Source organism: Formica exsecta, unplaced genomic scaffold, assembly GCF_003651465.1.
Source record: "Formica exsecta isolate Colony F162 unplaced genomic scaffold, ASM365146v1 scaffold194, whole genome shotgun sequence".
Lineage (NCBI taxonomy): Eukaryota > Metazoa > Arthropoda > Insecta > Hymenoptera > Formicidae > Formica > Formica exsecta.
Window position 1 is genome coordinate 365,629 of NW_021849240.1, and position 18,402 is coordinate 384,030.

At 31.8% G+C, this 18,402-nt stretch overlaps 1 protein-coding gene across 4 annotated transcripts in view; it reads left to right on the forward strand.

Annotated features, from left to right (window-relative positions):
- LOC115234080 (pleckstrin homology domain-containing family G member 5) overlaps window positions 1–18,402 on the forward strand; it is an 87,808-nt gene that overhangs the window by 61,671 nt on the left and 7,735 nt on the right. For all 4 annotated transcript variants that reach the window (XM_029804820.1, XM_029804818.1, XM_029804819.1 and 1 more), the window contains 4 exons: window positions 4,854–4,963; window positions 10,365–10,501; window positions 15,528–15,604; window positions 18,318–18,402. In XM_029804820.1, the coding sequence (XP_029660680.1) occupies window positions 4,854–4,963; window positions 10,365–10,501; window positions 15,528–15,604; window positions 18,318–18,402 (409 nt within the window). The remainder of the gene's footprint in view (window positions 1–4,853; window positions 4,964–10,364; window positions 10,502–15,527; window positions 15,605–18,317) is intronic.

Sequence of the window (18,402 nt, forward strand, 5' to 3'; positions counted from 1 at the left end):
TAAGTTAATTCAATGCATTTTAATAGATGTGCACAATTACATTACGTGATAAGTAATTGCATTTTAAAGCTCATTGTTATGCTAAAAATATTGTCGACTAGCGCATAATATGTAAAAATTTAAACGCTTGGCAAATATTAATCTATTCTTAAGCCACCATCTAATATTACAAATCTACATATATATTCCATGAAATTAAACTTTTAAAGAGATGGTATTCTTTTCCTCTCTCTCTCTCTCTCTTTCTCTCTCAGATGCGAGCGCGTCTCTGTATATTAATTATATAAATATTTAACATCAAACTGGCACATGAACAAAGCTTGATATCGAAATTACATCGAGTGAGCAAACGATAATTAAAACCGACGCAATTAAAAATGCATAAAAACCGTTATGGAATTTAGATTTAGTATAAATCGAATATTAATAACGGTTTGTAAACACTGCTATATTGGTCCATTGATATTTACGTGGTCGTTAATAATTATCGCGGAGAATGTTGAACACATTCGATAATTATCCACTATATTTTTGATCCCATTTAGATAATGAAATTACAATTTCGAGTATATGCAGAAATAGAGATGTATCGCATAATTCTCATAATTATACATAATATAAAATTTATTATATTATATTAAATTTAATGAAAATATTACGATAGTAATATGTTTACATGCAGAAAGCGAATCTTCATAACCATTTTTAATCCCTTTTTTTGTTATATATGTATATAGATCAATAATCGTGCAAGAGTTAACAAAATATATAATAGAATCTTTTATGTATATCTTACATTGTTTTATTTTTATTTATCATAAGCTTGGGTTTATAGGGCAATTATTTGTTGAAATTATATGGAAATTATTTCACATTTATCTATCGTATTATCCTGTCAATCTCTAATTATAATATAAATAATTCGTAAAAGAGAGGTACGTGTCGTAAATTATAGTACAAAGCAGTAGCGCGTTAATTTATACGAAAACCTTAAAGTTGGACGCGAGCACTTTGCGTTGCAAAATTACCCGGATTTATCGCACTCACGCCGTCAAGGTCACATCTTAATGGGCATAAAAATTTCAGCGAATTACAAGGGAGTGCGAAATTACTGCAATTTTCTTCCACAAGTGGTCGGCGGAGAGCCAAAAACGTAATGGCTCGCAAGAGGGCTTTTTTAAAGTTCTATCGAATGAAGTCGACGGTTCTCTTGTATCATTGTCGGTTTCGACAAACGCGCGCAAAATAAGATTTAGTTAATAGATTAGATTGCGGCAACGACCGAGCGAGAGCTTTTAACGACACGAACGAGTGGTAATTTGCAAAGTACACTCCGAGTTTTATTGGTATCCCCAGATGGTTTCAACATTCTCATAAAGCTTTCGGAAGAATTGAAAGGCCTCCGCATAAAAATTATTCATTTACATTGCCTTTACGTACGACTTTATTTATGAATAATATGACAATATGAAATATCAATTAGATAAATTTTCATTGATGAAAAATTAAAATTTTTGCACAGAGGCATACCTATAAATTAGTGAATTGTCAGAATTTACGTCAAATAGATCAAGGCTTATATTCTCAAATCCTTTCTTTTTACATAATTTATTTTTCTATGCAAATTAAATTCTATCATATACATCCTCTTCTTATTATAACAAATTTTGAAGATCTATTCTTCAGATTTAACATCGCGCTAATTTTTATTTAAATAAAAATTATACAATCTTTTGTTTACGATGTAAACAAAAGATCCATTGCTTATCTAAAAAACAAAAAGAGAACTTAAAATTGCAAATTGTTGCACAAATATATATAGAAAAGAATGAAGAAGTAATGAGAGGCTTATATCTATATATGTGTACTCTTCTAAAATGTAAGTGGTCGCGTAGGCGTTGATTTGGACTACTTGCAGCTACGCCTACGCATACCACCTATGACGTAAAAACGCAAACGGCGATTACTACGATAAAATGCGCATCTAATCAGCCATTATCAGATACGTAATCGCAAACTAAATACGAAAAATTTAACAGCTGATTTTCGATATTCTAAATTAATTCCCAGAAAAATTATTTATGGTATAATTACATTGACAGTCATAATATATGAGTGCAAATGAAATATTTTATATAATTTCTATCAATAATTATTTTAAACGGCCGAAATGTTTATATCTTTGCTATCAAAATAAAGCTCATTTCTTTTGGAAAAAAGAAAAATACATGTAAAACAACTCAAATTTTTAGTTTGTTTAACGATGTTGCATACTTTTAACCAAAGTCAAGACACATATTGCTAATTCCATTCGAGTCACGTAATAATATATGACGAAAATTGAGTTTGTCGAACTGTGCCCTTCTCACACAATTTAGCTTTTCCTCTTTTAACGTCTTTTATTCTTGGCGAAAACATATTGATAGTTCTCTCACGTGTAGATTATTAGATATTGCAATAAAAGCAAGATTCGTCGGAAACAAATTCTTGTGGAAAGACTTGCTCGCAAGCCATTTATTTATTTAGTTTGATTATATGAAATGTATTATTAAATTATGTAATTATATTGCAGAAAAAAAGTATAAAGAACAACGTAAATCATTAATTGATTAGAAAGAAAGAAGAAAATTGTTTTCGATTTAATTATATGTATCGCATACATACATATACACATAAAATCAAGTATTCATCATAACACAATCTGTTATCCTTTTACGACAAAATTTTCTATATCATTTTTTTATAAATGTGTAATGAATATAAATGTGGTATTAAAATCTCTACATATTTTATTTTATTTGTAATTTATTCTCTCTTTTTCTCTCTCTCGAGTATAATAAGATAATTTAAGAATAAAATTCTGCGAGTTAAGTCGGAGATAACAATTCACAGCGTCGGAGGCGGTGAAAAATCGCTATGAGGTAAATTGTTACGAAAGGAATGATAAACGATAATATTACAGTCTCTTCTCTTATAGGAAGCGCCGAAGGAATTTTCATTAAGCGTCCGCACGCACGTTAGTATCATTGTCACGAACTTCCCAAGTATTTATCCTTACTTTGGGAAGGTTGGTGAGTTACATATATATCTCCGAAAACTGCTGCCGTCGACCATTCCAAATTGATATTATACAAACGTGGAATATTACACTCGTCTCCGAAACTTTACAGATTGTATCCAAAATAAATTTTAATAATGATAATACACTTCAATTTGCGTGAATTGTATTGACGGAAACGTAGCAAACGAGATTATGTTATTTTCTTCCTTAATTTTATACCTATGTTGAAATACGTGGTGCGTTGATTGTTACTCAAATAATTTATAAATATTAAAAATAATTTGCGACAAAATTTGGAAGAAAAATCTATTTATGATTTCACGTGCTCGAAATTAATGACCGAATCTTAATCTTTATTTTAACAAACAAGTTTTAATGAAATCTTTTTTATTTAGAGTGATCCCCAAAATATTTCTTTGAAGTATGGATGAAAAAGGTTTGCGAACAATTTATAAATATAATATATATTAAAATATATATTTTAATGATATAAAAAAAAATATAACAATTAAATCTTTATCTAACAATCTCAATTATTGTAATAATGTATATAAACATAAATCACCTCGTTTGTTGTATTTAGCAGGTTGTCGCGAAATTATCATGATAATTATTGCAGTATTTGTTTAAATCTATGTATTAAATTGTTTTGCAAAGTGTTGACATGGGTATAATTACCAAGTTTAACAACAATCTTGATTCAATTCAATGCGTGGGTATTGTGTAGTACGTTGCGTGAACCGTGCGTATACTTTTTAAGCCTTTGTGATGGATAAAGGATAGTTTGTAATATAAATATAAACAAAGTGTGTACACGAAGGAACAGCATATCCAGTATAAGCTCTTGAGCGTGATATGTACAGCCGCTTACACGATTATATACTCAAAATTACATAGCCAAAGAAACATTTAATGGCCTTATACATCGTTATGAATCCCATATTGTAAAGTTCGCACTTGGTGCAACTAAAGTTATATCGGCGACTTCGAATCTCTCAGGGTTCTATTGCAAAATAAAAATCAATAACGAGACCGCCCTTTGCCTCCACGTGCGACGTATACAATCTTATATATAATTAAATAACCAACATATTTGAGAAAAGCGAAAAAATTTTTTCTTTCTCGTAAAACAGTTGTCGTTCCAGATTTATACGAGGAATTATTAAAATTTAGATATACACACAAGATGTAACATAATCTTTGTAAATCTTGTTTAATAATATGCTGATATGTTAATTTTACTCGATTAAATTTCTTTCGTTTCTCTTGACTTGTTTTGTTTATGCTAAGCAACAAAGTGAATTAATTTGAAGTGTGATGACAAATAAGAATCTTTTTGCTACTTGCGCTTCTAAAGGCACAACGCAGCGATTGCTTCCATATGCCGCGCTTTAATATTTAATTCCGTAGGCCGATTCACCAGCCTACCAGGTGACTCGGAATTTATGAGAACGCCGTTCCTGCATTATTTATGAGGGAAAAAAATCGAGTCGAATGGGCGAACGTGGAAGCAATATTGAATTTGGGTACGAGAACTACGAAGTAATCGTAGTCTTTTTTCTCGCGAAAAAAACGCTGGCGAATTCTTTAAACTCTCCTTCAGACGCGTACTAAAGATTATAAAAGAAACATGAACAATGATTAAACCTCATTAGATTAATGATGAATAAAATTTTGACACCGAGTTAATATCTCAAACTGAAAATCTTTTTTATCACATTTTAGATTACGAAATATTCAAGATATCTTTTTTATTTAGATAAAACTAATCATAGTTTTATTTTGGTTATAGGTGTCCAGTAACGAATACTTCAGTGTCAGTTTCGAGGTGGGCGACGACATCGCCGCACCTTCCTTCGAACGCGAGGAGTTTCTGCCAGCTACGAGGGGAACTTACCTGGTGTGAGTGAAGCATTATCATATAATACATTTAATATTCGGCCAGTCTGTTTCACCAATAAATTTCTCGCGTTTTATATCGAATAAAAATACGACGTACGCTATTTATAAATGTGTGCATCTAAACAATACTGCGTTTAAAGACTGACTCCATGCACATAATTGCTATTTTACATCATATATGACTTATGAAAGTTTTTATTGCAATGAAACGCGAAAAATGTACACTATCTCCGCGTTTGTAACATCGTTATTTTGTTATCCTATATTCGTTATCCTACATTCCATAGTCGATCTAGGCGGATAAGATCGGTTTCATAATATTCGCTCTGGTATCGATATTTTCCACATATGTATTGTAGCAAAATAAAAATTTTTTTTGTTGTGCATAATTGTAATTATAGTTGTTTAATAATAATTGATAATGATTATTAAAATTATTTTATTTCTTCTCTATTTTTCGATTAAATACAAGAATACATAATTTTAACTCTATTATATCTCTGTCGAAAAATGCGGGACTGATTGCATTATTCTTTAATTACACAGTGAATTTAAAATTTACTTTCACACACACGTCACACAAACACATACATACAATTTTTTCTGATGTGTATTATTTTCTTTAAAAAAATATATTTTTAACTGAATATCAGAAATTAGCTTCAAATATATAATGCTTAGCATTAGAAAACATCCTATTAAAGCAAGTATAGAAATATACCGACACGTACACCGCGTCATATATAATTTCCTTTAAATTTATTCGCGAGGCAATCTTTTTTCCTTTTTTATCAATCTTTGAGATGATTCGGCAATCCATTCAATAATCGGTTAGAGAAAGGAGCAGGGGGGAAGGCGGAAGCAGCACTTCTATTTTTGAGATCGCCGGGAGGTCAGCCCTTTTCTACGGTGCCATAGTTGTCCGCGCTCTACAGGGTGTACTGATATATCGCGATAGCTTCGATGCGGGATTTGCGAGCGAGAATAAATAGACAAAGACCGGCGCCGTTAAAACGTTTGTTATAACATAAATATAATAAACTCGTATTACGGCAGAAAGGAAATAAATTGTGCGTCGCGTATTAAAAGATTCTTGTCTCATAATCAAGAATGAATTTAATTTATCTTGATGCGTTTAATTGAGAGAGATAGAGAGAGAGAAAGATCTTTGTCGCATTTGTTTTAATCATCGTGAAGATGTGTCATCATTAAACGCGATGCGTTGATCTGCGAGGAGTTTTTTACAAGCTTTCAGAGAAAAAAGAGGACGATTATTGATACGAACCCGATTTTACTGAGACTACTAGCCTATTCGCTAAAAAAAAGTTTTTTAATAAGGAAAGAGAGAGAGAGAGAGAGAGAGAGAGAGTGTGCCATTTTACAGTGTGTATATATATCGCGATAACATAGATCTATCCATAGTTAACATTTCAGAAGCACTTCAAACTTTTTAGCAATTTTTCGAGCGTGAGTAATGAATTAGCGAGTAAAATTTTCCGACGGAAAAATCTCCATCATAGAAAACTGTGCTCATTTAAACAACCATTTAGCGTTCACTAATCAAATTAAGACTTTAATACTCGAAGAATTATTAAGAGAATTGAATATTTATAAAAAACTTGAGAATTTTTAAATGATAATAAGCGCAGAACTTTTTTTCTTTTTAAAAAGTTGCTTATTAAAATTTAAATATATGAAAATTGAATTTATAAAATGAATATATAAAATGCTAAAAAGATGGTAGTGGAAAATAATTACAAGTATAAAAAATTGTCAAAAATTTCTTTCTTACATGGAAACGAGATAAAAAAAATTATGTATAATAATTAGAGAGCAATTTTTATATATTTATTATTAATAATTATATTAAATATGAAAAATGTATGTAATTGTAATTATATTAAATATGAAAAAAGTCACTCTCTAATTATTATATATAATTTTTTTATCTCGTTTCTATGTGAGAGAGAAATTTTTAACGATTTTCTTTTTTATCATGATTTTATCCTTTTCTTTTCGGCTTTTTTTGTTTATTTTTTTTCCCCCATGATGTGCTACACTTGTAATAATTCTGCATTATTATTTTTATTTCCAATAAACTTTGCTAGCGTACCTTGAATTAATTCGTACAGTTATTCAACGTGACAAAGAATATTAAAAAATCAACATGATATATCACGAGAGACAATACTATTATACTACTAAATCGCTGCAGTGCAAGTGTGCGCGAGAACGCCTTACATCTTCAACGAGATTACTCTTAATTACCGAGCATTATTATGCGGCAAACCGACAATTGAACAAAGCGCACTTTACTTTTGTCGCGTCGGTTTTCTGACAAAAAAATTTCCATTTTACGAACCCTGGAATCACGATCACATGATACGCGGTTTGCATGAAAAAAAAAAAAAACGCCGTTTTCTATCAACGCGAAATCTTTCTTGTCTTGAATTACTCGGATCGTTTTTACACCGCTCGTAATGATCTCACCAAGCTACATCTTGCATTATAATTAAGACGCATTACTGTTAATTGTACGAGTTTGTTACACAAAAAAAAAAATTATTGCGTGGTTCCAAAGACTTAATCTTGCTTTCAATATATACGGTGTTTCGGAAAATCAATGAAATATTCTTACAGATTTTCTGCTCTATATTCTTACTCAAATTTGTTTTGTTATAATTTAGATACTTTAATTAATTTAAAAGCGGGTTATTTAGGTACATTAAATACATATTAATTATTTAATTTAAGGTAAAAAGTAATCGAATATATTCGCGAAACGTGAATCATGTAAAAATCCTTTTTTTCGTTTTCGAAGTATCTCTGACAGTCGAGCCTCAAATAATGTATAACGGCGAATATCGTTGCGTCATTCTCTTTGAAATGGCACACCGCAATTTAGAACGTGCGCATATACACATATACATGAATACCAATACTCATCTGGGACGCTGTCGCATTAGCCAGTGATTTATAGCGATTTAATGCGGCCAGATATATGTTCAATAAACGATCGGGCGCAAAGAGAGGACAGTCCTGTTCGAGCAATGTGTATCGCAACAGCAAAAGGAGAAAATATCGATTGATAAACGAGGAAAATCGAATGACTCTTAGCATTGCGAAGATGCATTCACTGTGTATAGAAGGATAAAAAAATCGACGGATATTACTAATAAAGTACGAACGAGTACGTTCATTAAAAACAATTAGAAACAATTCTCAATAGCGGTTGCTTTCAATTAAATAATCCTCATTATTTATTTTTCAATAAACAATTATTCGAAAAATTAGCGTTAAAATTAACACATTGCAATGATTATGTACAATATAACAAATCTATGATTTATTATTGTAATGACTAATTGACGAGAAAAATATTCAATATCGATTTTTTGACGTTATAAAATTTTCTACCAAATTCATATTACATTTTATTCGGTGAAAAAAGTACTCGAGTGTCGAAATGTTTTAAAGTTTAAAAAAACGATATTCACGTGGATATATTCAAGTGCCATTCTATCCGGGTGAAACAAAAACTGCAGAGCCTATACAATGTGAAATAAAAAACATTATGCCGGATGAAATTGGACCGCTAAACGCTATTCGTTACTTTGATTTTTAAATACTTTGAACGAGCCACACGTGCGTAGATTTTTGATTTTGTGACATTGCGTCATTGGAGAGAGATTCGGTTTACTTTTTTCTTCACTCGGATCGCGACACGTTTTAATTATAACACGAATTTTTTATTTAATCCTGAATCAGCGGTCGCATGGATGATATATGGTTAATTTAATATCTTGCTATACCGGTGAAATTTATAACTTGTGAGAGCGATCTCCAAAGAACAAATATTAGAACTTTATGCTCGATAAATTAAATAGATATAAGCATGTATTTATGAGAAATTTATATTCTAATTATAATTGATGTCAAATAATGGAGACGGTGTAAAATGTAGTAAAGAAGGATGAATAATTGGAAATAGAATAGAACGCACGCGTATGGATGAGAATAATTTATTTATTTCTCATCCGAATTCCGTTGACGGAATTTCTGCTCCGTCACAATTTGTAGTGTTACGCTTCGAGGGAGAATACCTTATTTCATTTAGACACTCCTCTTTCTGCTTTCGAAATAGACTACTAGAAAAACCAGCATAATATCCGAGAAACTAGGAGGTAAATTTTATACTATAACTGATAATATAAAATTGCACTGTATTGCATTTTTCTTATACATTATTTTATCAACGTAAATCGTAGGGAATGAGCTTATTTTTTGATAAATTAATAGACATAAAGTACTTATGATTCGGCATTAGTTTATATCATTACTATCATACATATTAATCGCGATTATTACTTATTATTTATTAGTATTATAATACGATATATGTATATTATAACAAAATAATTTATATTGTTATAATAAATTTAAATTCTATATAAATTCCGCACACATACACACCCACAATTGAACTTTTAACTTTCAATTTGTTATCGGATTTCAAATTAAATTTTCGTGCGAATTAACAATTATAAACATAAGTCAAATTACATAAACGGTTTACCGAATTTAATTTGTTTAGATCGTCTCTCTTACATAATTATCTATTCATAAAAATCTCCTTAGTAATTATATATGACTAGTTAGGACATATTCAGCAAAATAAAAATAGTAAGATTTCGGTGATTTACATCATTATGAAGAACACATAGTAATTCTGCAATAATTTGGCAATGTTTCGTAAAGGGAAATGGAAGGGAAATTAGGGATGTCAAGTTTTATCCTTGAAGACGAGGATGCGCGTAATAGTTTCTGATTCTGCGATTAGGCAACAACATCTGCTTGGTTTATTATTTCCTTTGGTCAGTTCCTAGGTTTGTGGAAAGTATTAGCATTAATGTACGATGCGATTCGTGTGTTGTATTAACGTGATTTGTCGTTTTTGTAATTTATTAATTCAAGTCCTCGATATTTCTGCTTTAATTTTATTTCGACATTTTGTAAAATAAATATTAAAAGTGTTTTGTTTGGCAGCTTTTCATCATGGAAAATGTAAACTATGCCATGAAATTGCGACTTTGCTCGATATAAAAACATTGTATGGATGCTATTAAAAAGTATGAACATGCAAATTTCGGTTTAAATAATATCCCAAATCGGCCAAAAATTTTTAGTTGATTAGCGGTAAAAAATAAAATTTATTTTTACATGGTGTAGGACAAGATCCTCGCATTATTGCGATTATTTACGAATTATCTCACGGTCTTTATATAGTATTCCTGGCAAATCAGTTTTTTGAAAAATATTAATAGTTTGAAACTTTTAATTAATTTATCGATTTATAACACACAAGCGTTAATAGTTTACCTCGTTATATTACGTGTTACAGGGATGTACTGAATCCGGTCTGTGAGCGTCGCGGCATCGATTTATCGCGCGTCGAAGTTCTGGATAGCTCATCGACGCCGTTATCTCTGCTGACAACGGACGCTTCTACACTTGGTGGAAAGCATCTACGAGTAACTTGTAAGTTTGCATTATTCTGTTACATTTGAATTTAAATAGGATTTGCTTAAATATCAGATTGCGTGGTGTGTGAGCGTGTATCTGTGTATGTGTATATATGTGAATATATTCTTTGATCTCGTTTTTTTCTTTATTTCTTTTTTTTATCCCGTTATTAACAGTACATGGTAATAAGTATCAAATATCGGAGGAGGAGCGAGAATTCAATAGATTTACACATTTAATTATCTAGCGTTAACGTAAGGCTTCGCAATAGACGTCATGACAGACGTACGTACAGAGAACAATGACCCGATGACCGAATTTTGCTACAGAAAGTAATTAATGCGATAAGTGATATACTCGAAAATATAAATACAAATAACGATTGTCGCGTCAGAAACTGTTTGTTATTAATTTACACACGTCCTTATAAAAGATATCGCTTGCAATGAAGACTTGGCTCTCTAGCTTTGGCTATTATAATCAATTAATTATTAATGAAGCGTCGGAATGCTCTGACTCATTTGCGGCTGATACATCGAACATAATTAATTGTTCTACACGCAATGATATGGATCGGTTAATTCCCCAAGTTGATTAATCTAGCCGCACGAACACAATTCAAAACTGAGTGACATAAATCGCGAAGGGATTACATGCGAATTGACGAAAATCTTTCTGTATTTTATTCTTCCATATTTTCAACAAAAATCAATCCTAACGATTGTCATAAATCGTCTAAGTTTGTGTCATATAATGGAGTTTATAATATATTTATTGCAAGGCAAATATTTAATTCAATTTTTTCGAAGATTTTCTTTATTCTTTTCGTTGATAATATTTTAGTAAATAGTCTCTCTCTCTCTCTCTCTCTTTGTATATATATTGGATTTCTCTTTATTATTTATAATTCTTTTAAGTTTTCAATTCCTTATAAGTCTTTTTTAGAGACATTTCGAAAAAAAAGTATTTTATAGAAAATTTCTGCGTAAAATATTAAAACTGTAGATTTCGCTGTGCACATTTAAATACTGGAAAATACAGTGTAATATATTGCACGTTTAGTTCACTTACAATTAGCAGCTATACAAATCGGTTTAAACACAAAGTTAATCGATTAAGTGCTCCGTATAATTCAGCACTTCTAAATTTGTTAAATGATCATAGATCACGCACAGACCATTTTCTCGCTTCTCTCGATTAATTTAATTGTTTTCCGGCGACTTGAGACAACAAAGGTATCTTGCGATGACAGGCGAGGGTTTCAAAGAATCGTTAATAGATAATGAAGAACGAACGAGTAATTAAGCTCAGCCCCATTTCAGTATAGTCAAATAGGGTTAGTGAAAGCCTGAAAGGTATTTACCAAGAAGATTTTCTTCTCTCACACACGTATATACGTATGTTTTCTCTTTTAATTATTTTTTACAAAATAGTTTACAAAAACCATGCGTAATTCCACAATCTAATCTTTAATACAATTTTTAATTAACAAAGTCCGTAAATAATCACAACAAAATTTTAAACAAATTTTTAGCTACGCATTACATCATATTGCGCGATTCTAGTGTATTATACGAAGATCTTACTTCACATTATCGCGTGTAATTATAAACTCTCCCGCCGTTCAATATATAAAAACAATTACTAAATATTTTGATCGTTACAATTATTCTTATTATAAATAACGTTAAGCAAGCAAGCAAGCTATCTTCATTGCAATCTTTGTTAATTGCGTCTAGTAACAACGCATTAATTTATTTTTCGAAACTCCTTCGTACAATCTCATTGCGGGTTAGATGCAACTGCTTCACAAAGAAAAGAAAAAAAAGAGAAAAGAAAAGGATAAGATTCGCCCGTGTGCTCTGCTGGGAGTTTAAACTGGGCATTTATATCTGTTTGAACATACATGTGGATAAACCGCGAATCTCGAGAGCTTGCAACTTCATCCGTCTAGAATGTTTGAAGCATGTGTGCAGCGAAAATATGTGTACACAACATATCTCGATAATTTATTAGTGTGATAAATCCATCGTTGCAACTTTTTCGAGCGAAACAGAATTTTTTAGCGAAGGGGAGAGAGAGAAAGAAAGAGCAGCAAAATAATCTCGCGACAATGTCTACATAATCCTATCGAGGCGAAAAAGGAAAGAAGGCAGTAAGAGGGCTAAACGCGCGACTCGACGCTCTCACAGAAAATTTTCTCAGTTACTTAACGCCGCTATTTCGTTTCCATCGTGATTTCCCCGGTGTATTTGACCCTAAGAGGCATGTACATCGCTGAGAGAGGTCGCAGATTTCGACGAGCGATTTCGAGCGAGCGGGCGAGTTCCCGATGAAAGTCTCAACATGAAACGGGTACGAATAACATGTACTATGCGACTCATACTGAAATAACATTTTACTTGCTATACGCTTATTTGAGAATTAGCAAGCTTATATTTTTAAGAAGCAATTTAAAAAAAGAACTAATGCGTAAAAAATTCTGCAGACATAATTTCTATTATTATGATAATACATTTTAAATATAATAATTATATATGTATTGTTAATTCTAATAATATAATTTTTATAACCGCGCGCAAAGCTATTCTACATTGAATCACACTCGTGCGACAAAAATAAGCTCAGATCGAAATACGTATGCGAGCAATACAAGCAAGTGTAATTTCAGCGCGACGATGATACGAAGCGAACGTGTCGGAAAAATGTTCAATTTCCTCAACGTCGGACTCGAGCAAAACGTAATCAGGATATATTCACCCATGATCGACAGATCGCCAATAATATTCTTTGAGAGAGCCGAGCTAAAAGTCTCCAGGTTTCTTTTGTAATCGTATGTCGGACGGAGAAGAAAAAGATGCGAGATATTATTCGAAAGCGAAAAAACTACATCATATGGTGCAAAATTAATAAGTCGATAAAAAAGTAGACATGTTTCCCCGAAAAAAAAGGATATACCCGAATACAACAGCGGCTCGGTTTTTTCGCAAAAACATTACAACAGAAATTACGCGACGAATCGCTATTATATTATTTTCTGAATCTCTGTTTCCAAAAATTACAATTGCAATAAATTGATATAATATTATATATAATATATTATAATGATTCTTTGATGTTTATAATACGTCTAATAAAGTATATCTTATTGAAACAATATATATTTTAATCTTTCCGTAATACTTCAGTAGTAATATCTGACATTAGTCGGACATTGGTAATTATAATTTGCTGCTCGTTATGAACTTAAAAGATAAATATCAGCAATAATGACGCAATGCTTCGTAAACTATAATTAACAATATCGCAAAACACGATCTAAATAAAAATATTTATTGATATTTTTTACGCACCTAGCAATCTTAAAAATCATTAACTTCTGAAAAAGTTACCGTGACGATTCTCGTCCGCGTGCAGGTTGGAAATATCAAAATTTATCACCCTACTTATCAAAAAATGAAGCAGCACGTAGAAAACTGACTTCCGTTCGCATCGAACGGAAACGAAAATGCAATACGTGTCTTTAATGGCAAATGGGTAACGATTTTCTTTCGATCGCCCTCTTTGTCGAGACCGATTGAAAAGCTGTCACATCGCAACGAAATTAAACCAAAACTAGTTGCAGGACCCTTGCACGCTCAAGAAACCGCGATAGGAATAACTGGTCACTATCTGGATCCAGATGTCGATACGGACGAGCATGCTGGAACCAATATAGAAACGATGCAACTACGAGTGATTAAAATTCGAAACTATCTAAATCCGTAACAAGGCGATTGCGACGTTATACGTAACAGATTGTAATTAAAGCATCATATCTATATTATACTACGAACATGTGTGTATATAAATGTCGCAAAATTATATGTAATTATGGATTCTAAAATATATAATGTATTCTGTAATAAATTTCTAGCTTCGTAAAATTTTATACGATACATATGTATGTATATATATTTATTTTTTTTTTTTTTTTATAAAATAATTATTAATTGCAAAAATATAAGTAAACAGGATGTGTATCTTGTATATTATTTAAAAAATTCAAAATATTAAATTATATAATTTAAATATATAATTTAACGAAATTTGACGAAATTTATACACGTACGTAACATAATATAGATATAGTGCTTTAATTACTAACAAATAAATTTTATGATCACAGTGATACAAACGAGAAGACGATAATGTGAAAAATAAGTCAAAATTTAGAACTTTTCTTTTCAAAATAAATTCTTTTCTCTCTGTAAAACTTTAATATACTTTTAAATAAAAAAGAGATAGATTCGATCCATTTTACATTTTTTTTTTTTTTCACAAAGCGATGATAAAGTTTTAATAGGGTCAATAGACGAGCATAAGTGATCCAGTTATCCCTAGATAATGGTGAAGTTAACGCTAACAGCGACCCTTATAATGCGTTTGATCCTTTGATCCTTTTGCGCCCGGTAAAGGTAAAGTTGAGTCGCGAACTATTGGCATGTCAGCTATAGAAAAGCTTTCAAAATTGGGGTGCCCCAGGCATTCGTACGATTTAAACGGCCCTTTCGATTTTCTCGCGCATTACAGAGATATTGTGCGATCAGTAACAAAGCCGTTCAATTCGCAATCCTCAACCAAGATACTTTTTTCATCGTTTAAATATGCAACGAATTCGCTTCGTACATGCTGAAAGTGACGTTTGCAGCGTCAACAAATAATATTGCGACTAATTGGGTCTTCTCGCATATTTTGCGAGCGGAAAAATTGCGCAATGTGTCGCGGAATGTGGCATTTGTTTAAAATAAAGATTTGTTTTTTAAGCGGATCTAATCTCTCGTTAATATATTACAAAGTCCATTACAATTTGCATTATAAAATTTTAATATCAATTTACAATCCTAAGAAATCAACAATCCTAGAAATTATTATTAAAATAGAAATTACTTTATTGGAGAATATAATTATAAGAAAAATATTGATTAATTGAGAAATATTAGATACATAACACAGAGATACGTAATATAGTAACCAAGTAACCCTTGTTTTCTCATTTCAGTTAAGGATGAAAGATTGAATTCTCGAACGTCGAGTCAAAGAGGAAACCAGAATGTGCCATTGCGGAAAACCAGTGGAGTAAGTAACTCACTTCCGCCAAAGTAATACTTTAAATTGATTCTCACGACAACACATGCGTATAGGCGATAAATTTCCTAGCTTAACTTTCTCACAAATAAAAGTTTAATTAACTCGACTTTGTCGCGAAGAAATCCCTTTAAGATTATAGAGAAGCTTACATATATAACTCTTGCAAGACTATGTTACATATAACGCGATTACATCACATTAACGCGAAAGACAATCTACACCTCGAGATATAGTTTGCAGAAAGTATATCGAAATGTATCATCATTCGTCAAATGCAAACACTCCTTTGTCTCGCAAACATTTTCTTTTAGCGGCGCGCTCTACGAAGATGAAGAAGCGCTTTAGCATCTGTGAACAATAATGCTGTAGCCCTTTTCCCACCTTGAGCCTTGACCCATTGATACGGGAACAACAATACAGTCGGGCTGACAAAGACAAATCGCAAAACGATTCGCCAGGCGCGAACAAAGACCGCGTTGAACGAGGCGCGACGGCGCATCATCGATTAACACTGTCGATATCAGGAACGAGATTCTCTCGCGGTAAATTTTCCAGGGTGGAGTTCCGAATAGGTGAACCCTCCGATTTTTTTGAAACTACCAAAGAGGACTAAGCAAAATTTGCATACGAGAATATTGTTCATCAAATATAATTTGAAAAAAATTGAATATAAATAGCTACTATTTTTATTAATTTTCATTATTTATATTATCTCCGCATTATTTTTTAATTAAAAAAAGTGCAAATACAATCGAAAATTTTCTTTTATTCTTACTGTTTATGATATAAAATTGTTATAATCGGATATAAATAAATGGACAGCGCTAATTTTCCGACATGATATTATCTCTAATCGATATTATTCCAGTATTATACAACTACAACCGAATTCTAGTGTCTTGGTAATTATTGTCTTTGTACGTGTGCTGAATGTTACGCTATTGTCCGAACAACAATTACGTCAGCATTCCAACTTGATTCACGCGACGCAGCTGCCTCATCCGTGCCGGATACAACCGGATGAATCCACTTGGTCAGCAATGTAATCTCTCGTGTTTCCGTCGATTCAGCATAGCTCAATCCAGACGCAAATAAAACCAACAAGTTTTAATCCTGACAAGTGTCAAAAATAAAGCTGGTTCCAAGCGTCAGTAGAACAAGCGCATATTTGATCCGACACACCTTTAACGATCCATTTTTCGACTTTCGTTTTCCATAATGACATTATTGCGATTAAATTCATATTTGTAATAATAGCAGTTTTATCAAAATTAAACTACGCGAAAAATTGTGATCAAATGATCAATAAAATTTTGTGAATTAATTATTAAAATTTTGTTAATATACTAAAGATATGAAAATATCAATTTCGAAGCATCTTATATATATCTTATTATTAAATTTACTCAATATTTCTTTTTTGGGTCGAAAATATTTTTTAGATTTTTTCGCAGCATACGTCACAGTAGTCGACACGTCGATTGTTACTGCTCGGAAAATTCACGCGAAGGGTGCGCTTTACACATCGTCATTGTATTTTCGGCGTGACGGATAGCGCATTAAAGACACGATAGATTGCAATAAAGATCCGCTATCGCTGTTATTACGGTACACTTTATAGATGAAATCAGCCCGCGTTCGACGTCACGTGAAACGAGTAGGCAGAGCGTTGATTACGCTACATTAACGCATATACATCGAAACACATTTAGACTAGGGAGAAAGACTTTTATCGTCATGTAATAAATTTACTATGATATTTCGCTTGTCTTTATCGTCCTTGGAATGTCGCGAGAGAATTTTAATTCTTGTAGAAATTAATAAAACATTGCGATTTTGCGTAATCGAGCAAGAAATTTGGCTTGTTTTAAGTTATCACCTTAAAAACGGATACAAAATATCTTTGAAATAAAATCAAAATTACTTACATTATTTATCGAATATTCAAAAACAAAAAAGTAACGTGCAATAATCAATCGAATACTATTCTTTATTTGCATTAGAGGAAAATTTCTAATCTCTAGATTGAATAATAACATTTTATTTTATAGTACAATTCTCTCTTCTTATAAAATTTAGAAAGGATAAGTAAAATTGTGTCAAGTGTGAAATCGATGAATAATCGTATTGATGTGTATGAATGTATGAATTTTCATAAATATATTTATGCACGATGTAATGTATGGAAACGTAACGAGGGCGATTTGTCGCAATGCATAGCGAAAGGATAACGTTAATAAAATGTTGGGAAAGCTTCTCTTAACACGATTGGACGCGATACATTATTCATGGCGTTACTAACATATCACACACTCGATAACGGATTACAGGGCACAATAACTGAACGAGCAATTTCTAGAATGTTGCCTTCATTTCAAGAAGCTTTCGACTTGATGGCACGGCATAATCGCTTGACAAGTGAGCGACTTTGAAGATGTTAATAATTTGCCTGATAAGCAATCATTTATTCAAATTATTTCACGCCAGGCATTTCGTGCTCTCTCTCTCTCTCTCTCTCTCTCTCTTTATGAGTAACGCAATATTAATATTCGCAAAAATATCGAAGAGAAATATATCCCTATTATATATAAAGAAATCATTAATAAATATAAAGAGCAAAAATATTTTTATTTTTTTCCAATGCTGCATCAAATCTCTCAATTCTAGATTTGCTAATTAGACATAAATTTTTGGTCGACAGAATTATCGAGGTCGAAGCGGTCGTTTCTTCAGCGTTTCCACCGAAGATACGAACGTCGATTCCGAGGTTGGCGGTACCTGCACGA